At 39.9% G+C, this 25,987-nt stretch overlaps 1 protein-coding gene across 2 annotated transcripts in view; it reads left to right on the plus strand.

The window, feature by feature from the left end:
• The window catches only part of SEMA4D (semaphorin 4D), a 44,018-nt gene extending 18,440 nt beyond the window's left edge, over nucleotides 1-25,578 (plus strand). The window contains exons 9-17 of one of the 2 annotated variants that reach the window (XM_050913270.1): nucleotides 472-647; nucleotides 756-912; nucleotides 1,722-1,944; nucleotides 2,390-2,505; nucleotides 6,790-6,962; nucleotides 7,193-7,236; nucleotides 23,002-23,211; nucleotides 24,604-24,701; nucleotides 25,268-25,578. In XM_050913270.1, coding sequence (XP_050769227.1) covers nucleotides 472-647; nucleotides 756-912; nucleotides 1,722-1,944; nucleotides 2,390-2,505; nucleotides 6,790-6,962; nucleotides 7,193-7,236; nucleotides 23,002-23,211; nucleotides 24,604-24,701; nucleotides 25,268-25,297 — 1,227 coding nt within the window. In that variant the 3' untranslated portion in view covers nucleotides 25,298-25,578. Of the gene's footprint in view, nucleotides 1-471; nucleotides 648-755; nucleotides 913-1,721; nucleotides 1,945-2,389; nucleotides 2,506-6,789; nucleotides 6,963-7,192; nucleotides 7,237-8,376; nucleotides 10,054-23,001; nucleotides 23,212-24,603; nucleotides 24,702-25,267 lie in introns of those variants that run through there. The other variant, XM_050913269.1, reaches the window with a different exon arrangement.
• The last annotated feature ends 409 nt before the right edge of the window (nucleotides 25,579-25,987 follow it).

Consider the following 25,987-nt stretch of genomic DNA (forward strand, 5'->3'; position numbering starts at 1 on the left):
TTCTTCTAATGAAATTATTAATGTCAGGCAAGTTTAAGTGCATATTGCCACATTAGAATTTAAATCACAGTTTAGATGTCACAGAACAAATGCAATGTTACTTATTAAAGGGACAGTATGGTACTTCCATGCTTATTTTACTTGTTCTAATAATCAGGCTTTTTGTGACGGTACATTGCTCATCTCAGTTTTTGAAGTGTTGCTGAAGTATGGTTCTTCTATAAGTTTCATGTCTCATCTTACCTCTATGTGTTGATAGAAACCATTCTGCATTATTTTTGTTGAATCAACTAATTTTCCTGTGGTTTCCTTACTTTTCTGTTTGTGTTAACATTTATTGATGTTGCTGTAGATGAAATGTTAGAAAATAACAGGGCTCAGTAACTTCATGTAGTATAGCAGTGGTTCTTAAATGCAAAAATGCTGCTAATTCTCCTCACAAACACCTTTTTATTTTTTTAATATCAAAAGAGGGACCAAGGAGGATTAAGGACCTTGCAGAAAAAATGGACTTCCTTTCTCAAGGCCAGATTGATTTGTACCATCCCTGATAAGAATTTAATTTTCAATATTATCAATGATGTTTTTATTCTCAAGTCTCCAACTTTGAAGGAACCGGTGATATATGGAGTCTTCACCCCGCAACTGTAAGTGTGGTATAGCCTTTCCTGGATAAGTACTTTCAATCTCAGTTGGTTACTACAAAAAGCAATAATTACTCCTATGATTTTTTTTCTTTCTTCCTGAACTGTTAGGAATAATGTGGGACTGTCAGCAGTGTGTGCATACAATCTGTCTACTGTAGAAGAGGTTTTCTCGAAAGGAAAGTATATGCAGAGTGCTACAGTAGAACAGTCTCATACAAAGTGGGTACGATACAATGGGGAAATTCCTAATCCTCGACCTGGTGCTGTAAGTTTCTGTAATCTTGGATCTGATGACTAGTCTTTTTTTAATGCTCAGGAGTAAATAAACTAGAAAATATTGGGTAACCTACTAAAGCTTAATTTTAGTTTGCCCTATCTGGATACTTTTTGTTGTAAAGACTTTGTAGAAAAACGCTCAGGTGATTTATTCTGAACTTTGTATCTGGGAATCAAAGTGGGGTTTTTTAATTCATAATTGAGTTATTTGCTGGTTTTGTATTTTCATTGTTTTGTTACTAATTGTCTAGTGGTGAAATAGATGTCAGTATACACTAGGCAACATCAAAATAGTTTTTAGTTCAGATGAGCAAAAGTATAGCAATTATTGCATTGTCTCAGTAGGTTCAGCAGGCTTATCCAATGCAGTGCATTGCTCTGCAAGCTGAAATGTTCATAGTGCTGGGTCTCTTTCACACTTTTCTTACTTTCTCATGTTCCCTGCAGTCATCTTGTTGCTACTGCTGAATGAGGTGACATTCAGCAGGTGACTTAAAAGTAGTTAAGAAGCATGAGAGTCCAGAAAGAATATTTTCCTAAAACATATTTTGGGCCCAAAGAGGAATGTTGCCCGAAGCTCAGGGATTAGTACATCACGGAAGCCAAGGTGCTACGAGACCTGAGGACCTTCCTCGGTAGAATGAGTATAATGTAGAGGTGTGCTTACTGGCCAAAATAATGCAGAGAAGAAAATGCATGTAGCTGCTGTTAATTGTCTCTATTTTATACGAGTAAATGGTATAACTTGGTTGTATCTTTTTTTTTTTTGGTTTGTTCCCCCCCACTGGTTCCCACTAGTGTATAAACAATGAAGCTAGAGCATCAAACTACATGAGTTCTCTGAATTTACCGGACAAAACATTGCAGTTTGTTAAAGATCATCCTCTAATGGATGATTCAGTGACTCCAATGGGAGACAGACCTCGACTAGTAAAACGAGACGTGAAGTATACCCAGATTGTAGTAGACAGAGTCAGAGCACTCAATGGCACCATATATGATGTTATGTTCATCAGTACAGGTGAGTTCTGCAAAACGCTTTTTTTAATGATGCACTGATTCTTTATGCTGAAGTATGTTCGAAGAGGAACTCTTGAGATTTCCGTATTTACAGTGCTTTTACACCAGCTGGTGTTTTCATTAAGAAGTAAGGGGCCATGGTGAGTTAAGTGGAGAATCTTACATGCTTTGAAAAAGTATTGCGGGAAAAGTACTGCAGAACTGCAATGAGTGCAGCAAAAACACACATAAGATAATCCCTGAGTGGTCATTCTTTATCCCAAAATATTTCTTGCTCAGAGCTCCTTATGATGGCAAGTTTAATGGTTGCCATTGACACAGAGTTGTGTGAAGTCTTCAGCTGAACAGCAAGCAGATTGTTGAGACAACTTACAGCAATTGTGCAATTTTTTTCCTACCTTTTTATTTTAAGGATCTTACTTAAATATATTGCTTTGTTGTTTCAGATCGAGGAGCCCTGCACAAAGCTATCAGCTATGAAAATGGAATGCATATTATTGAAGAAACACAGCTTTTTCCAAACTTTGAGCCAGTCCAAACTCTCCTGCTTTCATCCAAAAAAGTAAGTGCTATAAGCATCACAGCATTCATCTCATTTTACTCTTCCACAAAACTTTTTACTACCACCTTGTAGTGTTGTCCTGACAAAAGACCGTCACTGTGCACAGAGCCAAAGGCTGCATCTGTACCTCCTCGCACTACAGCAATATCATGTATTGCCTGCTGCATTTCAATGTGTTTGGTAGGTGGCAAGCTTCTGAAGGTCTGTAGGTACACGGAAGGGGGGCGGGGGGCACAGGTGTGCAGGTGTTCACTTGGATTCCATGTGCAGAAGCTGAAAGCTGTAACGTGTTTTAAGGTACTGGTTTTCAGGTTAGGAGTAATGTAAAAATTCTGACCCCTTGTGGCCATTGCAAATCCATGAGAGAAAATCCTCGGCGGTTTAGCAGAGGAGTAGTATATTAGGGGAAATATTCACTGAGGAAGTAGACCTAAGATAGGTCTATAGAATAATAGACCCTATTCACTGAGGAAATAGACCTAAGAAGAGAGAACAGTCTTGTCGAGCAGAGAGACTCATAATTGTGTAACTAATTGGTTTCTCCTGTCCCAAATCTCGCAGGCTTCTGCATGCTAGATGTATCATGAGAGCAGTCACGTTGGTGTGGCTGGGGGTGAGGACCTTTGGTGATGTCCTGTCTGCCCAGCAGGGCACCAGCTGCAGCACCAGCTGGGGGACACAAGCCTTGCCGCAGGCTCCAAACCCAGCAGTCATTCTGTGCTATTCATCAGTTGCTCAGTTTAATCCTGGAGTGATTTTGTGACAGTGGGAGGATAATCACTGTGTGTACTTTGTACACGAGTTAGGCTTCTGACCCTAGTTACTCAGACCTGCAGATCTGTGAATGTCTGTGAAATTATTACCCTAAGCAGTGGCTTGTATCAAGACACCTCAACTGGTGAAATTTTGGGGTTTCTTAAGGAAAGAATGACTCTCTTGAAGTGTCTGGTAGTAATACTGGCATTCAGTAGCTACCTAGTGATCGATAAATGCTCTGCAGCTAGGGATTTAGGAATACTGCCAAGATATCTTAGAAACAGCTTTTATTTTTGTGTGATATTTAATAAAATTTTGCATGCCAACATGATCAACTCAGTAGAAGAGAGCTTTATGCCATAATTCTTTCAAGCTCATCTTGCATGCTTATTTGTCCTTTCATGCTTATAATAGAAAGAAGTCTTGAGGACAGAGTATATTTTTGATAGACAAATGAAAATCAGTGATTAAAAACTTTCGTGCTAGTAGATTTCAGTAGATGTTTGTATTATTGTATGATGCATCACACTGGCAACTTACTATATATATGTGTTCGTGTATATATATGTGTGTATATATAGTGTGTGTATGTATATAAAAAATGTTTGCTGATTTCTTCTGCTTTAACTGCAAAGAAAGCTTCAAATGCTTCACTTTGACAGGAGGTTTCAGCATTTGCCCTGTGATAGAAGATAATGACAGATAGCTCTTCTAATATGCTAATGCCCATTCTTCTCATTGTGGGTAAATGGTGGGATCATTCATACACTGGCTTAATTAAGATTCCCCCATTTCTGGGGAGTGGAAGGGAAGGGATAGGCATTACAACCTGATACCAAAGACATGTGATCTAGCAGTTTCAGCATGCACTTGGTAGACAAGGCTAGTGTAGAAATGATGACACTGAATTTATTTGCTCTGAATCCAGGTGCCGCATTCTCAGTTCCTCAAGAATATCCTGGAAGGGGGCTGTGTGAGACATGGCGTAGGGGCTGCATAGGGAACATGCTGTCTTTTCACAGAGTAACTTCTCTCAAAGCGTAGTATTGAAACAAAACACTGCTTCCTGCATGGCACTGTGGAGAATAATGGCTTTTATCTTCTGCAAGGGAAAATTTCAGTGTTGCTAGAATAACTTTTGACACTTAAAACTAACACCCAAAACTGAAGCAGTGCTGCCCAGTACATTCCCATAAAAGCAGCAGTCCTTTTCAGTGATGAGGAGTTGGAGGTTGGGTCAGGCGCCAGAGTCATGAAAGCTGTATAGTTGCGGTACCACCCAAGCAGGGATTACTTCTGCTCCCCAGCGTGAAAACACAAGTTTCTGCCTCCTTGGACATCACAGTAGCAATCACAGTCAGTTGCTACTGAAGTCCTTCATAGACCTGGTATTGTGATATGTGTAGTGGCATCCCATAGTAATGGATTAACCACAAGAGGGTAATACTTGTTGTCCTGATGGTGGGCTTCAGGTCTCTCTGGAGTCAGAGTCCTTTCTGAACACATTATTGCAGTAGTCTCCAGGCCCTTCCCATATACCTTCACCTTGTTTGGAGGGTGGTGGGCAGAGTCAGATGAGCCCACAGTAGATCCTCATAACTCCTGCTTGACTGAAAGATGTGTCTAGATTTTTTAAAATGGTCTGTTCAGCTTGCTGGATGTTCTCTGAACTCATGGATGTACCAGCTGAGAACGATGCCGAGACACTACAACCCATGCGCAGTGTTGCACTGTTGGCTTGGATGTTGGCTAGCGGAGCACTAGAGAGATGAGCAGCACTCGGTGCATTGGGGGAGCTTTCCGGCAGAGTGGGAAGCTTTTCCTAGAAAGTCGTATGTCTCCAACACTGCAGACTTCCTTCTGTGGGCACTGCAGCATAGTCCGACACTAACCTAAGTTCAAGTTCAGGATGAAAGACTGCATTTGAATGTATATATCTGACGTTTGATTCTCTTTCAAAGTCCATCTTCCAGCAGTGCCAGCAGATTCTTTTGATCCAGTTTTGTCTTTCATCTTCCAGTGTCAAGAGTTTGTCTTGTGTGCTGTCTGCACACTTCATATATGAGATGGATCCAAACTGATTTGTGCTTGGTCTTGTAGCTTCCTCTAGATATTGCTGTTAGTCAGAATGCATCGTTCATTAGCTTAATTTTAAGACAGACTTCCTCATGATCATTGCATTAAAGAGACTAACCTGTTCCGAGTTCTCATGGCAAAGCCTCCTTACATCCTTAGTGAAAGAGTGACAGTGAGCCCCAAAACCTAAATTCAGCCCTAAGATGCCCTGTTCGTTGTTTTTTTTGAGGCTGTTTCTGATGTCAAGGCCAAAAGTCTGCACCACAAACGAGGTTTTTGAAGAATGTTTCTCTACTAGAAATCTTTCTGGGCTGTCTGCCCATCACTTTGTGACCATATTCCTCCTGCCAGAGTCAAGCAGTCTCACTGCAGACACAACCTCTGAGTACATTTCTACATACAGAGATCCATACAGCTGCAGTACAGGAAAAGCCACTCTGTGCTTGGATCTGGCTCGTTTGCCATGACAACTGTGGTAGGGTGCTGATAAATCCACTCGGTATTCTGCTCAGGATGAAGCCAACCCCCACTGCCAAGGTGGTGTGTGGTGTTTGGCTTTATATGCACAGCCTCTCAAAAGGACTAGAGGGTCGGTCACTGGTGGTTTTGGGTTGCAGCGCAGGCCCCTTTCTTGAGGCTTTGCATAATGATATGTAAACTCACAGTGTACCTTTAGCCATCAGTTTCCCTGAGCTTTGAAACAGATGAGTGAAGTAAGGCAGCTGCCTGCCTTTTATGAGAAGGGTGTTCGGGATGAGTACGGTCTTTTCCTGTCGTGCTCAGAGTGAGACTTGTTTGGGATCCCCAGCAACAGTGTGTCAAATAGCCGTTCTGTTTATATCCCCCTTTTCCGAGGTGTCATGCCAGTGCTGTTTCCTTTGAATACTATCCAGTGTTCCTCCTTGATTAGCAAGTAGGCAGCTGCATTTGACTCTTGTAAGGCTGATGTTGATGTGGCTGCAGAGACCTGACTGGCAGAAGAGCTGAAGGCAGGAGGGCTGCTTTGGGTTAACAGGAGCAGGAGCAGGTCCTGCATCAGCAAGCCTTGCCTGTTCAGGCTTGCGTGTGCCTGCTGCAGCCTTGTCATCAGCACAGGCTTGCCTTGCCTCATACGAGGATTGTCGGTGCATTCGTATTTGTGGAAAAACTGTGTGATAAAGCCATGGTTAGACATAGTTACTTTCCGTTCTCATAACTGTATCTATTTCAGGTTTTTGTTCTTTAGCCTTTTGAACTTCCAGCATTGCTGAATATTTTCAAGAGAAGTTTCCTTTCCTTTCTAGAAATAAAAGCTAATCAAAATGCTTATTCCCCTCATGCTCCAGTTTTTACAAACAAGTCTGTGTGTATGCAACTCTTTAATAATTTTCAAATCGTTTTATGAATTGGATTGTTCACTTTGAGAAAGTGATTGGCTGTGGTTTTTTTGTTGTGCTTTGTTTGTTGTTTTAGGGCAGAAGATACCTCTATGCTGGTTCAAATTCTGGTGTGGTTCAGTCTCCGGTGGCATTCTGTGACAAGTACAGCACTTGTGTTGACTGTGTTTTAGCAAGGGATCCTTACTGTGCTTGGAAACCCCTTGAAGCTTCCTGCATTGATATTTTTAAAGAAAGCGAAATTGAAAGGTAATGGTAGCCTTTGATAACCTTACAGTTACAATCAATATTGCATCAGTCTTGTCCCTTACCGATAACTGGCATTTTTTTTAACTCAATGTTTTCAAATACAGACTTTTTCCTATCCATCCATGTCTGCTTGTGCTATTTCAATAAGATGAATCTAACTTAGTATGAGAGGATGGGCAGGCTGTAGGAAACAAGATTTGAAGTTGTAATACTTGGACTTCCTTTTACAGGAACTGGATTCAGAACATAGGTGGAGATGCATCGTCTTGTTCTGGTGAGTTAGTCTTTAAAGAGCTCTTTCACATGTCTAGTGGAGTAGTGAAAGAGTATGTTTAGTTCGGCTTGGTTTTTGTGATTATCTGGATATTCATTTATATTTTAATAGGTATGAGATTCTGCTTTTAAATATTTGAGCATCAGTACAGCCAGCATGTTGTCTTAAAATGTCTTATGTTTGTATACATTTCAGTGTGCAGTGCACAAACCCCTGAAATGAACGGGGGCACCTCAACAGCGACTTCTGAATGAAAGCAATATTTACCATAAGTACTTCTAGTGCAGAGGCCTCTGTCTCTGTGATACAGCATTTGACATTCTACTGTGAGCCTTGATAAGTGCTTGGTTATTGCTGCTGGATCAGATGAAATGATCCTGAAAAAAGCTGGTTTTATGGTGAGAGGGGAGGGGAACTCAGAACATGATAAAGAGCAGCTGAAGTACTCTCCATAGTACTTTAAGGCAAGTAACCACAGGTCCTTTCTTTATAGTGTGTGCTGCTGCCACCAGATCAAGGAGATCTTAAAAAGAGTAGTGTTACAGGAGATTTGTACTGCAGTAAACAAAGCTATTGAAGAGTTTGATTTACTCCATTTTTATTTCTAATCCAAGCAAAGCATGGACCGCCATGAGAGTTTTGCTTGTTAGTTTTTTCGTTAATTTATGGTGTTGCATTGTGGGTGTGCCACAAGTGCTGATATTTTTTTAGAAGAGAGTTTAAACTGAGTAACAGCACTTTGTTCAATTTCTTCTTGGATATTTTGTAGTTGCTGATTTACTTAAAATGCACTAATTGCATATAAAGTGATACCAAGTTCAGCATCTTGTCTCAAACAATGACTCGTCTCAGATGCACGCTCAGTTGCGGATCAACAAGGTCTCATCTTTGTCTAGAAGTGGAGGCTGTCTTAGAGTTTGAGGTGTCCTGTCTCTTAGTCTGTCTTGATGTCTCGCTTGCAACTGTAGCTTGGTATGTCACTGAGATTCTTGCATGCTGTCATCTCGGTCTTGTGAGGTAATCTGAATGCCGTAATCCTTACGTTTCTGTTAAGACTATCGCACAGTCTTGTGAAACTGTACGGATTAGAGCAAATGGGGATCGTTGCTGATACTCTGCACATTTATTTTGATGTTCCAGATAAAGTAAGAGAGAATTCCCTACAGCATACATTCAAGCATGGGAGCACAGCAGAACTCAAGTGTTCTCAAAAGTCCAATCTGGCACAGGTAGTTTGGAAGTTCAAAGACGATGTGCTGAGAGTGGAGAGTCCCAAGTACCGTCTGCTGGAAAAGGCGCTGCTCATCTTCAATTTATCAGAAGGAGACAGCGGTGTTTACCAGTGTCTGTCAGAAGAAAAAGTGAAGAATAAGAAATTTTCTCAAGTGCTGGCTAAGCATGTTCTGGAACTGAAAAAGATCCAGCATACCACAGTGGGCCCCACCACGGCAGCTGCACCAACAGAAGGTAATAGCGATGTGCCAAAAGTGTCAGCTGTACCAGCCGAGGGGTCTACAGCTCACGCCTCGACCACTCATATGGTACCGGTAACGACAGCAAGGATAGTAACAAAGCCCATTGGCCCTGTCCTAACAAGTGCAGCCTCCAACACAGAGCCCTTCAATTCAGTTCCTGACGCCGTCCCAGAAAAAACGATGTTCCTCAAGTCAAACGATAACTTCCTGTTGATGTTCCTCTTCCTCTTCTTTTTTATTCTCTTCTTGTGCCTGCTCTCCTACAACTGTTACAAAGGGTACTTGCCAGGGCAGTGCCTGAAATTTCGCTCTGTCATGCTGCTTGGTAAGAAGAAAACGAAGTCAGATTTTTCTGATTGCGAGCAAAGTGTGAAGGAGACACTGGTGGAGCAAGGCAGCGTCAGCCACCAGAGCGGGGAGCAGCCGAAGCCGGCGCACGACACCGGCTACGAGACTGAGCCCGACTGTGGGAATGGCCAGCTGCAGCCTGGGGATTCGCAGGCATCCCGAGAGGCCAAGGACAAGCCCTTCGATGTCAAGTGTGAGCTCAAGTACGCCGACTCAGATGCAGAGGGGGACTGAAGGACCCAGTCGTCCATTTCAGTGGTGGAAATCAGCTGTGGTCCTGCGGCTAGCTATTTGAGCACAGAGAGTGTGGGGGTGACAGCTGAGCCATAGCGGGGTTTACATGCTTAAGCTGTACAGCAAGCCAATTTGCGTTCAGATCTCGCCAGATTAGAGAAGCGGTGTTCTTGTCTGCAGACCATAGCATCTTGTGTTGTACTGTTGTTTTGGTTTTGTGTTTTGTTTTGTTTTTTTTTTTTAAATGGCCAGTTTCAGATCACCATTTGTTTGTTCCCAGTTTTCCCCCCACTGAGCGCTTCGCTCTAGTGAACAGTTACTTGCTTGTTCTGCAGCCCTGTTCTTCCATAGGATAAAAGTAACTTTCTAATTCAGTTGGCTTTAAAAAAGTACTTCAGTCTACACATTTTTAGCTGCCATTAAAAAAAGACCTAGTTTCATTTTAATTCCAAATTGGAAATTAAGTTTAGTTTATCAGATTGGTAAATTATAGACTTTTGTCCAGATTGGGACATTTTTTTTCTTTGCTTCTAGTGATTATTTTTAGTTTTATGCTTTGTGTTTTGGCACACTAGGTCTCTTTAGTTGGTTAATTTTTTTAACTGCTTTTTAAGTATCTTAGATTTTAAGGTATAATGGGGATAGCATTGGCTTGATTTGTGTAAGACTCTCAGGGATAATCTTGTTTAAAGGCTTTTTTCTTTGCTGCTTTCTAGAAATTTAGGTACAACAATATCAGTACAAAACATGGAGTAAGTGGCGGGGGAGGGAGGAAATAATAGATTTAGGAATGCTTCCCCCCCCCCCCCCCCCCCCCGCAAGCTGGACATAGCCACATTCTATTTTCTATACAAAACTGGATTTTTTGGAGTTTTTCTTTTTATGAAACAGTACAGGCAAGCAGCTGTCAGTTAACAGTGACATGGAGAGAGGTTTTTTGCACTGTGGAAGCGAAACAGGAATTGAGAAGAATTAACTACAATAATTCAGCTAGTGACTCGCTGGAATGGACTGTTAGGCTACAGCCTGATGAGAAAGCATTGCCGATTCTTTTTCTTTTTTTCAGATTCAGAAATAACTCAGCTTCTTTTTGTGACAAATCTTTGCAGCGTCACCCTTTCTGGATGACACCTTCCAATCTCCTACGCAACTGGAGACTGAAACGGGAGCTGCTCAAACAATCAGTCATTTGAACTGTTTATGTGAATCATGCCTGCAGACGTGAAAGTGTGCATTTGTTCTCAGCCTGGTTCACAGCAGCACTGTTTGTCTGTAAAAGCATTTTGTGTGGTACAGTCCTGAAGAATTGTTCCTCTCACTGCATCTTTCTGTAAATATTGCTAGAAGTAGAATACATTTTAACAGTAAATAGCAGTATGCCTGGGCTGCTTTTCTATGTTGAACTTTCATGCGAACATAATTTAGACCATCTTAGTGTAAACAGTTTATATTTTATAAGATTCAGTTTGGTTTTATTTTTCTATTTTTAATTATGTACATATAACAGAATAAATATTAAAATAAATTGTATTATATCTTGACTTTTATGAAACTTGACACAATGACACTGCTTTCCATATTGCAAGCACTAATGTTCCCTGTGGTTTCCTTTAAGGGGGAAAAGTGAAAACTTTTGTAATTAATTTGAAGCAGATTCTCTTCTCAGCTTTAGTTGAATGGGTTATAACCCGTGGGGGATTGGAAGGATGGAAAAAGAAACGTGGGTGAAGGAGGAAAGCGCTCTTCTCAGGGGGCCTAGGGACACTTCCTCTTATTACCCTTCTAAAATTCATTTGTCGTCTTGCATTATTTCTTCAGTGTGTGATGTATTTCTTACAACCTTTTTCCTTAGTACCCTCTTTTTTTTTTTTTTTTTCTTTTCTGTCCTCTTCTGTCACACAGCCTCATCTCCTATACCTTTCCCTCCTACTGGTACCTCCTTTTTGTCCTGTGTGGGAAGTGATTCACCTCCTTCACCCACCAGTACCCAGCCTGATGTTTGGTCTAGCACAGACCCTGTAAAGGTCATGTTGTTGCCACCTTCCCTAAGTGACCAGGCACAGCATGTTAGTGTCCGGGAACCCTTTCGCCTCTTCTGCCATGCCACAGGTAAGTTGGAGGACCCCTGTATAAACCAGCATTTTCTGCGTTAAAGGTTTAGACATGTCACCATGTACTGTATATGTTTTACTTTTTTTCATGTTTTAAAAAAAAAAAAAAAAAACCATTTCAGGATGTATTGTCAACGTGCTGTTACCAAGAATTTGGCACTGCGAATACTGTAATGTAAAATGCAGGCTCTGATTTAGCAGCCTACTTCAGTATATTAATAGTTGATTTTAATAGGCTCACTTGCATACTGAAGGAGTTCACTGAATCATGATTGCATATGGATGTTTAGCAGGTAAATATTGTCACTGGCAGTATGTATGCCGTTTAAAAAACACACTTCTGTTGGATTTGAATTTAGCGTATTTTTCTCGACTGGGTCAGTTAGTCCTTTTTAGTCTTTAACTTCAAATGGTAAAGTGCTTACAGTAATGACAACTTCCATTTTATGAAGATATCTGAGGTGTACATTATCTGAGGTGTACAGGAGAAGGAGAAAGATATTTTTTCTATAGAAATTCAACATTTGTCTTTCAAATTTTGTTTGGATAGTATTTGCCTGTTTAAGCTGGGTGAGATTTAATGGATCTAAACAGGTCTTAAAATGTAACCTTATTCCTTAAAAGAAGAGATTATAGATATAATTTTTAAAAGTAGCATTGTTTCATATTGGTCTGTCTGTTAGTGTGTGTTTAGTGTTACATGGAATCAGATCAAAATGCATAAACATTAGAGTAGGTCTTAACAAAGGCATTATTTGTATTTCCATGGCTAAAAAGAGCAACAGCAGGATCAGGGTTCTTTCACAGAATAGAATCATAGAATTATTTAGGTTGGAAAAGATCCTTCAGCAATAATTTGTTCACTGTTGCTATAGACAATTCAGAAACTTTCTGTTGTCCACCATGAAAAAAATTGTAATAATAGCATACATACCACAAAGGATTTAAACAGTTTGATAATCATGCTACAGATCTGGAATTTATTTTAAAATTACTTTTTTTTTTTCATCCAGCAATGTCTGTTTTAACATGATACTCATGTGCTGCTTTTTAAAAATTGTCAGTAATTGTAATTGCCTTGGCAGTGAACTTAAGAAAGAAGGAGCAGTGTCCTAAAGTCAGCCTGTGGAATTCACTCCTGAGGAGGGAGGGACGAATAGTGGAAGAAACGGTAACGAGAATCAGACATCCAAGGGATGCAGTGATGGCACAGGCAGGGGCGAGATGAGCCAGCTGTGGGTGCGTTTCTGGCTTCTCTCAGAAAGCAGTGAAGGACTGGACTTTGTGTTATGGATGGGGGTTTTACTCCCTTTGGGAAACAAGACGTTTGGCTGATACATCACACCCTTCTCTTACCCAGAATTACAACTTTATTCCGTTGATTTAAAAAAACCCAAAAACCAACAAATGCAAATCAGCATACCAAACCAAACCATGTAGATCTTTTGCATCTTTCTGGGACCTGCATGAGACTGGTAGAGAGTTAAATGCTGTACCTCGTCTTCTGCATAAAGGATATGGTATCAGCAAATGTATGATGCAAATACAGAGATTGCCACATCATCCAGTCAAAAACCTGAAGCTTATTTTTAATTAAGTTTCTAACGTTATTCTTATGAGAATTACTGAATCTCTTCCTTTTTTTTAATTGTAAATGTCTGTTTCAAGCTGTCTGGAAACTCAGCAGGAGTTGGTGAGTTCTCATCTCTTAATCATCCCACATGTTTTAACCTGAAAGCTTGCCTAAGGATAATACTTTACAACGTTGTAACTGGCTCATTTCAACAATGTTAAGTTAAAGTGGATACAGCACAAACAGCCACTCGTCACATATGGTTATTTTTTTCTGGAAAATGAGTTTTTCAAGAATGGAGTACTGCCCTTCCTGAAAAGGAAGGAATACATCTCCCTTCATGAATTGCCTCCCAGTCTTTGTCTCTACTCCCCTGAAGAGTCTCACATCTTCACATTTCTCCAAAGACCTATCTGCTAGATACACACTGGCAAATGTTAGGTTTCCTATATACTTTCTCTAGTAGAACTTTTCTCTCCCATTACAGAATTTTTAAACCCTTTAGAGGCATCTGAGGCAGGCTTCAAAGAAATTGAAGAAAATACTACACCATCTGGTGCAGAGAGAGGCAGTGAGTTGATGATGTATGCACCTGCTTTATAATTTCTCTGGTCTGCTCTGTTGAATTTAGGTATAGTAGAAACAGGATTTTTCTAGCAGTTTTGGTTCTGCTTAAAGATTTTACTGACACCTCCTCCCCCAGCTGTAGAGTAAGTAGTATGTCCTTGACCTTAACTTCACAGACAAATGACATACTAGAATATCCTGAGTATGCTGAGCAACAATTTAAATGCATTTATAATCAGAAACAGTGCAAAACACTATGCTTTGTTTGTATTTCTGGCCTGCGGATTCAGGCTCGCTCAGTGTCCATGGTGTCAAGAAGTCTTACCTCCTCCCTTAGTTCACCTGAAGCTGGAGTTTTTCCATAACGGTTTCTTAACTTTTCAGTCTCATTAATATAACCCCGGGAGTGTGAACATAGAAGTTCTGCCAACTCAGCAGTATACTTTAAAGGAGTTATTATTTCATGGAGATACTGAGATGGGTATCTGATAACACCCACGTACGATGCCTGTTCCCTGTGGTTATGCTATTTTAAAGGGAGTGCAAGAAAGCTTCCCACATCCATGCGGGAAAAGATCCATAACTCGCAAGAATCGGAATCGCAAGTGGTTCGCTACAGTCTTTCTCTCTTTGGTGAAGCTTGAAGTTGCACTGAAAGGCACGCAGAAGGGTGGGGAAAATACGGTGCACTGCATGTGACTTCACCAAGCACTGCTGCAGAGCGAGTAAAACTCTAGACAAAGTGCCTGCAGAGTGAGTCTGAAACAGACCTTGCCCAAGGCAGGTCCCGATGTCTGAGGGATGGCTGTACTGGTGTCACCAAGTGCTCCTGCAACACGGGTCTCTGCAGTAGGGCTGAAAAGTCCCTACGCCCCACGGTGTGCCCGATATGCCCCCCCGGAGGAGGAGCTCAGCTGTCAGAGATTGACTTACCCACAGAAATGAGTAAGCTTTCCCTCTGGAAGTGGCTTCGTAAGTCATTCTTGGGTGAGGTTTTTTTAGATTAATTGCATCACCCGTGATGCCCTGGGGTGGTCTGGTTGGTTGACCTGGTGCACTGCATTAAGAGCTCAGTGAGGAGAGGCGTGGAGGTGTGCAGCACCCAGAGCAGAATGAGCCCGTGTAGGAAAGTGCTTTGTGCTAGACGTCAAAATGTTTGTCTAGGACTACAAATTACAGCATGTCAGTATCTTAAGATAGACTTCGCTTCTGTTGTTACTTTGTTCTACTCTTACACGAACACAAATATCAAATAGCAATTTTCCATGGACATATGCTTGTGTTTTATAACCAATTGCAGTTTTCCAGCTTTTCTTTTTGTGAACTGTTGTATAAAATAATCCCCAGAACATCTCCTCTTCCTGCCTTCGTTAGTGAGTGTTTCTTAGTAATATGCCTGTGGACAGATACACTGTTAGTTTTTGAAACCTGAAAATGGTTTAACTGGTAGCCTAGAAGGGAAAAGCTCTGCATCTCCCAGGACAATTCAATCCACTGGACAAATATTTTAAAGCTTTCTAAAATTTTTAATTTTTATATGGTATATGTTGAGATCTACATGGTGATGCTTTGTTGAAGCAATACGCTTGACTTTAATCTGTATGGTCGCTTAGTAATCTGTGGTTGGTTTATCTTTATGGGAATGCTAAGTTTATACCTTGTTAAACAGTTCCATATCCAGCTTTATGAATTAGCTTCTCCACAGACCTGTGGTGTTTTATCTCATGCTGTCTGCCTACGGCTCAGTTTCAGCATCTTTGGCTACAGTAATCTGATAGTAGCTGTTAATTTGTAATTTTGTAGTTTTGTATCACTTCTTTCAGTGATTTCTGCACTGACTGAACATTCATCGCTTAAAGGTGTCTTGGTACGATAAAACCATTCCTTTACGTGGATCTCTGATGTGCCACCTGTTTTTTATTATTTGAGATGCATCTAGAAGACAAGTTGAAAAATGAAGATTGTTCCTTTAATATATTAACAGAAAAGGACTTACACGTCTTAAGGTTGTAAAATGAAGTAAATACTGCAGACCCATTTTGCCTAAAAATCACAGATATTAAAAGTATCCTTCTTCTTACTTTAGATTGCAATATCTTAGGGCTGCAGTTATCTTACTAGAATGTTCGCACTTCTTTTTTCACACATCAGGGCCTGTTGTGGCCCTCTTACATCTAACTGTGCATGCAAAACCAACAGCATTAAACACCTTTGTAAATGTTGGTGTTATCCTGGCTCTGATGGCTTCCTCCATAGCGACTTCAGTAAGACAATTGAAAATTAATTTCTGTAAGGACTATGACATGGATGATGCATTCTTAAATTCTGGCATCAACAGCAGACTTCAAAAAATTTCTGTAGAAATGTCTTTTGCTGTGCACTTTTATATGTAAAGGCTATGATCAAACTAAGAAATGGTGTGGAAAGGCATGCAGGAAGAACACCTTTTTCCCTTTTGTTTTTAAGATAAATTATTTTCTTGTAAGGACTAGAATAAGCTCAGTGTAAACATAATTTAAGCATAAGGCACATCAAGTTAAAAAAGGGGAGAGTAAGGACGAGAAGTAGAACCAAGACTGTCGTCTTAATTCTTCCTCAAAAGATTTCCTTCGTTTTTTTTCCTGCTGAATAGAATCTTGTCTTGCACAGCGTGCAGCTGACTGCATTCATACAGATTCTTCCTGTGCAATTAATAATAAGGTGCAGTTGGGAAACCTCTTCTTGTGTGACTTCTGATAATTTATAAATGCATAAAACATAAGAAGAGACACTGAAACATCTTTCTCCCCATGAGGACATCAGTCCAGTAGGACTAGTAGTTGGAGCCTGCAAATAATTATTACTGTTGTAGTGTGCTTGAAACATTTCAAATTGCATGCATGTTGAAGCGTATCCCATATATAGCAGGAGGTAAGTGTTCTTGTACACTCATTGGTAAACTTTATCAGCTGCATCATATGTCAGCAGAAGGCTTAGGTAAATTAAGCCCATTGCATGGTTTTAAAAGTTTTGGATTGGTATCTACAGAGTTTGAATAAGCCATCCTTTTGAGAAAATAATTTCTCAAAAAGTCTCTTGAGACTAAGGAAAACGGCCGGTGCATCTATGAAGGAGTACCTCTGTGAAGCAGCATCTTTGCTGCTTAGTTGTTTAGTTCAGCTCTTCACCTTACTTCTGGAATCGGGTGCTGCGTGGGCCGTTTGCAGATACAAACTGATTTGGTCACAAAATAGGCAGTATTCACCATTGGAATTAATATACATGTGATTATGGGGCGACTACAAGGGTGCAAGAAAAAGAAGTATTGCCGAATCCATGGCAGCTTTTATAGTACGACTAGGTATGCATGCAAGGAGAAGTTGGGTTCACATCAGGGTCTTTGAGATCCAAATGTAATTTCTAAATGACTTTCGGCATGTGTCTTCTTTCAGGAGAGAGATTCACTTTGGTGTATATTTGCTTCTATGTACCATTTGCTTACAAGGTTTTACTGGACCTCCCAGCTTAGCCTTTCTTCTTTTGCAATTCAGCATAAATATTTAAACTGTTTTCCTCCTTGCTAATATGCAGCTCTGATTCAGTAATGTCTCAGCTTGGAGCGGTACACTGGTACTAACTCCTAAACCCTGGCCGTGATTGAGAAGCTGGATTTCCCAGTCCTGCCTAGTGAGATGTGATGGGTTTGGACTGGTGTCAGAGTCTCTGGAGCATAACCACAACTTTTACTCTTTTCCTCAGAACTTCTTGTTATCCCCACCAGCCCAGTTTGCAAACTGACTACCTGTACACTTACTGTGTACACTTTTCTTGTCTTCCGCACGAGAGCTACAACCTGTAGACTTGCAATAATTAATCCCTCAGTGTGATGGCTGATTAACTGGGTACTGATTTGGAACATAGCTGTCACCTTTTTTTAACTATTTCAGCAGAAATTGCTTAGCAGAGCTGCTTCAACATGTTGTGTGCATTGTCCCTGTGGTGCAGATGAAAACCTCATTAAACCTCATTTCTATCTCTTCCAGTCATCTTCCTGCTAGATCTGTCTAGCAAACAAAGGAGCAAAAGCAGTAGCTTGCGCTCTCTGGAGAGCAGGAGTGATTTCTGGAGAGCTCGTTGCTCCCTAAAATATGTTCTCCAGTTTTCTTCACTTTATTTTAAAACTTAATGTAGTAGCCATGTTAGCTGATAGGAGGGCCAAAAATAAGTAAGCAAACTCAAACTGGAAACTTTTTTTTTTTCCTGGCAGTCCCTAGTTCTAGCTTCCTAGTGCTTCATTTAATTATTCTTCACAGGCAATTATCTGGGTGCCAATTGCAAAACCTTTTTTTGGACCCACTCAGAGGATATCTAAATAAATGCTGTTCATGCTGGGAAGCGTAGACAGTTATGAATTGCATTTTCATCTCATAGGCGAGTCAGCCATTTTCCCAGTCTGCTCTTAAATTGCATTCTGAGAAGGCAGATGCCGTGTCCTACTTTCATCTGCATGCGCGGTGCATCGCTGCCTCTGGTGACTGGCTACTTCTTCTAGCTTTTGTGTGGTTTGCATTTCAGAGGAAGCACTTCCTGCTTTTAATCTACCTTGATAAGGCTGCATCAGCTTGTGGTGTTGATGTTGCACAAATGGACTAGTAATTTAACAAAGGCACCAGGTTTTTGAAGGAGTATGTATGTCACGCGTTCTTCAGTATGAATTATTTGGTGTTTGAAGTAATATCTTTGTTGGCATTTCAGGGAGGTCCGTTTTCCTTGGCTTTTTAAGGGATTTTTTTTTCATTGCTGTCCAGCTATTTCCAGTTTGTTTGCTAGAATGTACTGCCCCTACTTTAAAAAAAACAAAACCAAAAACCAAAACACCAAAACCCAAAACTACAAAAAACCTCCAGTTATCTTGAGATATAGGATACCTACTGTGTACACTATTTTTAGAAAACTGCAAAGATGCTTGTCTCAATTTAAAGATTCTTTTTTTCCCCACTTTTCCAATCTGTTACCCTCCTGATTGCTTCATTTACTATTTATTTAATATTTTGCTAGGTTGTCAGCAACAGTGACTCAGACTCCTACAACTCAAGAAACTGTGACCAGCCTTAAATCTAACTTTCATTCACATACTGGGTAGTGCTTGTGGTTGTTTTCCATATTAATGATTGACTAACCTTTTTCCTGTGCTAACTTTGATCTCTGATTTAAAATACTCTTTCTGCACCTAGATTAAAGCGTCTTTTTAAGACTTAATCCCTGCTCTGGATGAGAGCTTCCTATATGATCTTGGTTTTCTGAAATCTGGGATGTTTAGTTCACTAGCATTCAGTACAAGCCAAAGCTGCAAGCTAGACAGCAAGCATTAAATCCAGATGCCACTCTTTTTTTTTTTTTTTTTTTTTTTTAAAGATTAACTTTTTTTTTTTTAAATCTGCTGCATGTTATGAGCTTTGGAAGGGGTTTTGGTGTGTATAGGGGAATACAGGGGTTTTTTCGCAAACCTAAGCTTCCTGTCACTGCAGACAGCCTCTGGCAGCAGTTGTGTCTAGATTATAGGAATTTGTGAAGACGACTTTTTGTTGCCCTGCTAGAATTTCTCTGTGGGATACCTGTCAGTTACCTTCACTGGATTTCAATTTGCTGTCTTTAGTTTAGCTGGGGAAAGCTTTAAGAGGTTTAGGCTTGCTGATGGCTCCTGCTTTGTTTTACCCAACTCACCTCCCTCTATCTTGAAGTGTTTCCCTGAATAATTTATAGGGAAGCCTTGTTTTAATGTTACCCTTCAAGAACCATGTTAAAAATGAGTGTGCTAAACCAACAGCACTGGGGTAGCACTTCTGAGTGTTTCACTGTACAGCTTCATTGGATAGCTTTTGAAATGTCTACGCAGCTCTGCAAGTTGCAGCATTTGGCAAAAGGAGCTAGCTTGGCCAGTACTGCCTCTTGCTCCCCCACCTCAGCCTTATGTCAGTGAGCTCTACTTAATCCATAATCTCTTGCTTTTAAATTAGTGTTTCCAAGCTTTCTTGAAAGCCATATGTCTATTAGGATTTGATGCGTATATGGCAAATGCTTAATTTGGTGCATGTTTAGCAAGGCGCATGAGCATGCTGCTCTGACTCTGTAGCTGTATACTTCAGTTCTTTAAATCTGTATTGATGTATTTAGTGATTTATTTTAACCTAAGATCGAATTTACACCAATAATTCAGTGAATGCAGTTAGACTGTGGGTAGAAGTTTACAAGCAGCTGAAGTGGTTTAAGTTTTTAATGCTATCTACGGCTGCTGAAATTTTTCCTTGTGGAAAATCTGGAGGCAGCATCATCTGGCTATTAAATACATGGTTTGTGCAAATGTACCCGACTTGATGTAGGTCAGAGAACCCATTTTGCCAGCGGAAACTACCTGGACAGTACCTGGGCTGTTACTACCTGGACAGTACCACTTCACTCAAAGTGCTGAAAGCAGAGGTATAGAAAACCTATATGGAAAAGTAGCAAACACTTCCACAGACCCTGGAAATTATGAAGGGCTTATGCAGAGAAAAGGCGTAGTTCAAGCAGTGCAGCAAAGCTTTCTTATTTTGTTTGATAATTGTTAACCTTTCCCCTTCTAAAATCGTTAAAGTGGTGAAGTTGATTATTAATAATACACTTGCTGAGACTGAAGCAATGTTTTCAAAGTGTGAAATCTTTCATTGTTGCTTAAACGTAGCTACTTATGTATCTAGACTGATGTGCTGTTTAATTCTCTGCCTGAATATTATGTTTTAATAAGATGACTTTTTTAAATCTTTCAAGCATTCTTAAAATGGATGGCAAAGTAAGTAATCAAATGTATTGTTAGAAATTTGTAGTTTGCACTAGACATGTAATTAATTTGTATTATAGCAACAGTAGCAAATGCAGAGTATATGTTCATATTGATTTCCTTTATCTTCAAAAAATAATTCTCTAATCATTACATCTGAGTCTGAATTTTTCTCACTCTAGAGTTGTAGAAAATTTGCATTTAACAAATGTGATTCAAAGTTTTTGCAGATGAAACTGCTTCACAGTGTATTTTTTCTATTGCTCAATCCTGAAAAGGAAATCAAAGTAGAGAAAATAGTAGCACAGTGCCTGAAAATCAGGAATAAACTGGAGTGAAACATGATGATCAGTAATAACCCTGACTAGTGCTTGAACCTAGATTTTGCTGTTGACTAACTTGTATGAGTGGGGATGAGTGTATCTCTGCGGGGATTTCCAGTGCTTCTGACTGCACAGAAAACAAAGGTAGGGTAAAATTGCCCAGTTACAACTTCTGAAGGGGCTGACCTGGAACAACACAGCTTGCAAAATTTCCCATATAATGAAATTGCTGGATTTTAGTCTTTTGGTGAAATGTGTGTCTAAACTGAGCTTTTGGCAGATTTCTGGAACAATTGTGATCTTTAGCACCAGAAAATACAGCAGGTTCTCTGGTGTGAACAGTAACATCTGAAGTAAGTTTAGGGAAGTGTCCTGCAATGAACATGCCACTTCCTCGTATGGCCCTAAAATGGCATTTTTTCAAGCTCATGGTTTTAGGTAATGGCCCTATTCCCATGTGTTAGGGCTTGAACTACTGCAAATAAAACTTACGAGCTTGTGGCTTTACTTGAGCAGATGGCTTTTAGCTTTACAGTGCTAGAGTAATAACTCTTCTACGCTTGGAAAAGTTCATCCTGAGGCTTGTGCCACAGCATTCCCTCTGCTTATTGATCTTTACTGTGGTCAAGTTGGTCTTAACTTCTCCAAGTCAGTTTGACCTCTGCAAACACTATCGCTTAATTTCATTTCTGTATTAATGCCATGTCAGATGTATTGTGGCATCTATTAGAAATTACAATCCAGAGTGGTTTTGAAGGTAGTTTCTACTCTTCAAAGACTATTTTTTTTTTTTTTTTTTTTTTTTACTTAAAGATTTCTATCTTTCTGCTGTGCTTGTATTTACTAACTATTCCTCCCATTTGTCCAAATTCCAACTTCAGCATTACTGAAATAATTTGTCCCTGGTTCCACACTTCCCATGATTTTAGCAACATGTAACCTCTCTACTGTTAACTGTAGAATGAATACAATCATCCATAAAACACTATTCTTTTTTTTTGAAATGTGTGTGCTACACTAGCCGTTTTCAGTTCAGTGTATGCTTGCCCTCTCCACTTTCAGAGCTGTTGTCCTTCTTGAGACTGTGCCACATCTTTCCCTCCCTCTTTCCTCAGAGATAAACTCTACCAGGCTTTAACTAGATCATATTCTCCATCACTCACCATTACTCCTACTACTAATTTGTGTCTCCATATTTGTAGTACATTAGTTTTATTTCCACACGAGTTAAGAATTTAACACAATATGCTGAGGAAGTGCACAGATGTAAAGACTACCTTTTTTTTTTTTTTTGTCTGCCTGTGTGATTATCTAAAATTTAATTAGCTTTCAGAACGCTAACCTAGAATCAAATCTTTTTTAGAGAAAAATGCCACATTGATTTGCAATCTGAAATGCTCATAGTAAAAGCTGACTTCTGTAGTACGTTACCTGTTCTCTCAAGACATACTTGCAAAAATAGTCTCTTTTTACCCTGAATTTCTCTTTACGTCTTCTCTTGCTAAGGCTAGTCTGGATCCTAGGCCCTGAGGGAGAAATAGGCATGTTTTAAACATCAGAATTACTGCAAAGTTCTTAGATTGGCCCAGATGCCTTTCTTTTAAATGAAAAGGCTCTGACACTGCCAAGTACACTTCAGCCAACCTTGCTAATTTTCTGGGAACAGCTGTTCTGCCCTCTGGGCTACTGTCAATCTCCGATTTACCCAAATTCTGTCCTCGCAGGTTAAGACGAATAATAGCAACAAGGCTAAAAGATTAGATAGTTCTTTGTTGTTGATCCAGGCTTCTTCCAAGTTCTGTCTTGCCTAATTGCCTGCTGTGACTAATGGTTCTGTGTTTTTTCCAATTCTGCTTCTTTCATTACTAGTTCCAGCATCTTTGACACACTGAGTTCTTGAACTTTTTCCCCTCCTGGCCTTTATTTCAGATTTTGCAAGGCATGTCTCAGATGGTTTCAGCTTCGTACCAGAAGCTGGCTTTATCAGCAGTAGGTAACGTGGCCTAGCTCTACAGGAAATCATATAGGCAGATGGTGCTGATGCTCATTATCTGCTCTGTCATGTTTGTGGGGTAAGTTCCCCCTTGTGAGAATCCAGACAGAATTCCTTTATACACATGAACTCATTTACAACTTTGGCTTGAATCTAAATTACCAGTGCTAGCTTCATTTTATTCCAGGTTTTTGGTACCCAGAATTTCAGCTGAAGAAACCTAAGAAACATTACAATCAACCATTTATGCTTTTGAGCCTAATCTTGAGGTCTTAGGCTTTTGTTTTCTTTTCAAAGACTGATCTTGTATTTTCTTACAAAATAAGCTGCCTGACGTTTTTACAGGTCCGGATGACTCCTATTTTGTCTGGAAGAAGAACGGACAGAAGATGAAGGCATGCATCACTGAGCAATCCCATATGCTGTTTGATGGCAGAATGCATGTTCTGAGTTGGGTGAAAGATGCAGTATCAAAAAATACAGAATATAAATGTTCATTCATCTCAAAAGTTGGGAACACAACGTCAGAAGTGCTCATCACAGTGGAAGACAAAGGTAGGGTGGTTTTGAATGTATGCCATGTTTGGCCTGACCCCAATATGAGTAAAGCCCTGTAATTTTCACCCATAAAATGTGCATATCTGAAGATGGTAACTCTTGCTTACTGTATTAGTATCCACTTCAATTGTTTATGAAAAGGTTTTAGAGCCATAAAAATTCCTTCTTCCACCCCCTCCCACAAAGGACTAGCCTGCAAATTAGCAGTTATGATCTAGAAATGAAACCACAACTGCTAAACTAATGGACACAAATTGGAAGCAAGATGAGTACTACAGAGTTAAAAATAGGCACTCTGCCAGAACTCCATAGGGCAATGTAGAAAAATTCTTTAATGCCAACAAAGTCAGATGGTAAAGAGAAACCCCCACCTACCTGGACTTTCAAAAATCACATCATTTGTAAACCACCTGTAGTTGGGTGAGGTCAGTTCCTACCTCTTCATTTGGGCACTAACTGGGCAGGAGGTCAGTCAGCTAACTTCAGCAGCTGTGCAAGATCTTCAGGTACCCATAACTGACCGATGCAACTTGACCATCATTTGCAACTAGCTTTTGAGAACTTACTTTTCCAGGCCTGGAGAAGGTCTGAACAGTCTTTAATTAGCTGGTTAATAACAAACATGAATTTGTCAAGAACAGCTCAACCCTTCTTTTTTCAGTAAAAAAAGAAAAGTAGTAGGAGTTACACAAGTCATCTTGCCATCACTCCAGTAACTTTGAAGTCTGTCTTGGAAGCAGAATGAAAAGCATCTCAATGAAACTACTGTAAATGTGAAACAGACGGAGGCTTTCACTGTGCTCCAAAAGCATTATATACTGTTGCTAGTGTCCCAAAGGATAAATAGAAAATATTACATCTGTGTATGTCACCACCAGTGTTACATTCTGCAACAAAAACTGGCAGACAGAATTAGAACTAAACTTCATCACGATGCAGTAAAATACCCCTTCTTCTCAATGGAATGAAGAATAACTAACTACGTAACATTACTGAAAAATGCGAAATTACAAACTGGATGTAGTCAGCTGTATCATATCATTCTTCTCCCCAGGCTTGGTATGATGTAACTGGAGCATTCCTGCGCTGCTTAGATGGGTTTGAACTCTTAACTTGTAGGTCGTATTTTCTAGACCTTGAATCACAGATAAAGGCACTGAATCTGTTTACTCTGGAGGCCATAAAGTTTGCTGCAGAGGGGAAAAGACATGACCATTTGAACAGAACTTGTTTCCAAATAACATGAGCAGAGGTAGAGCAAAATGGAGGCCAAGATGGTGGCTTTTGTTCCTTCTAGCCCAATCCTCCAGAAGAAGTACTGCAACTGAACAGGTATCAACTTACTTCATCACTATATAGTTATGTAATCATCCCATGTACAATTCTCAGATAGTGCTGGTCAGGATGGATGGACCAAAGAATTTGATACCTGGAGAAGTGCCGTCAGTGAACATGACAAGATGATGCAAAACTGGAGGAAAACGTGGGTAAGAATTTTTGGAAAAGATATCTCCTACAGTGCTTTCTACGTGACGCACTACAGTCCCAATTTTATAAATAGCCTATGATGCTTCTGCAACCAAATGTATTTATGTAACAAAGTGATTAGTATTCCTGTACACGTTGTCATTTTTTACCCCCTCAGCAGTAAAATCTGCTTGATCTATGACATATATTAGTTATGTCAGCTTGCTCCTTCAGTCCACTAATCGAGTGCTAATCAGTCGGTAGTTCTCATCTTGCCTAAACCAGTATGTTTGTGTATACTGAATATAGTAGATTAATTTCATCACATTTGTAGACTAATTGGATTGCAGAGACTACTGGACTTCGTAAATGGTACTGTCCATCAAAGCTGGCCTTCCTTTAAAAAAAATAGTCTATACTTAGCTTTTAATGTTGTTCTCCAACAGTTAGAACAAAGATTACTTTTGATAACTTTTGGGTACAACACATGCTTGCTGCATGTGGAATAGTAAGTACAGGCAACCTTTACACCATTTTAATTTTTAAAGCAATATTAACACATCATTCTGAACTTTTGCTTCTTCAGGAGAGCTGCAACAAGAAAAACAGACTTTAATGGACAAAGGAACGAACAGGCTAGAAGGAGAAATGTATGCACGTTAAGAGTACCCAGTACTCTTAATATCACAGCATTCAAAGAAGTGTTTGTGAGTGCTAGTGTTGGCATTAAAATTGATATTCAGGAGAATCACCTGAAGCCTGAGGTGGAAGAGGATATCCTTACCGCACCAAAGAATAAATAAGTTATGTGCTACAAAAGAGGCCACCCATCCCATGCTGGAACTCTCTCTGGTTTTCTGATGCCAGTTATTTCAGCTTAATGAAGAACAAAAGTGGTCTCACTAAGATGTGTGCTGCTCAAACAATATAATATGATGTATGGCTTCTGTTTTGAGTTCATTAAGCAAACCAGTTAATTTTGGGCTTGAGGATCTTGGCATATGATGTAGAGATTATTAATAAGATGTGGATCACATTTATTTAAAGGCACTTCAACTCACCCATTTATTTTCTTTTAATGTGTTTACCCTTATACTCTGTTCCCAGTGTTTTGAAGAGCATTTCTTTCTGTTGTCAGCAAGTTCATTTGTTCAAACACATTTCCTTTGGTAATAAAGTTTCTGTACCGAATAAGGAACTTCTGACTAATGCTCAAAATACAGATAGATTACAAAGCACCCAAGTTAAAGCAGACTCTTTAGTTTTTGCAAATTATTCTTCTATATTTGAGATAACTATGGTAGCT

Source organism: Gymnogyps californianus, chromosome Z (assembly GCF_018139145.2).
Source record: "Gymnogyps californianus isolate 813 chromosome Z, ASM1813914v2, whole genome shotgun sequence".
Taxonomy (NCBI): domain Eukaryota; kingdom Metazoa; phylum Chordata; class Aves; order Accipitriformes; family Cathartidae; genus Gymnogyps; species Gymnogyps californianus.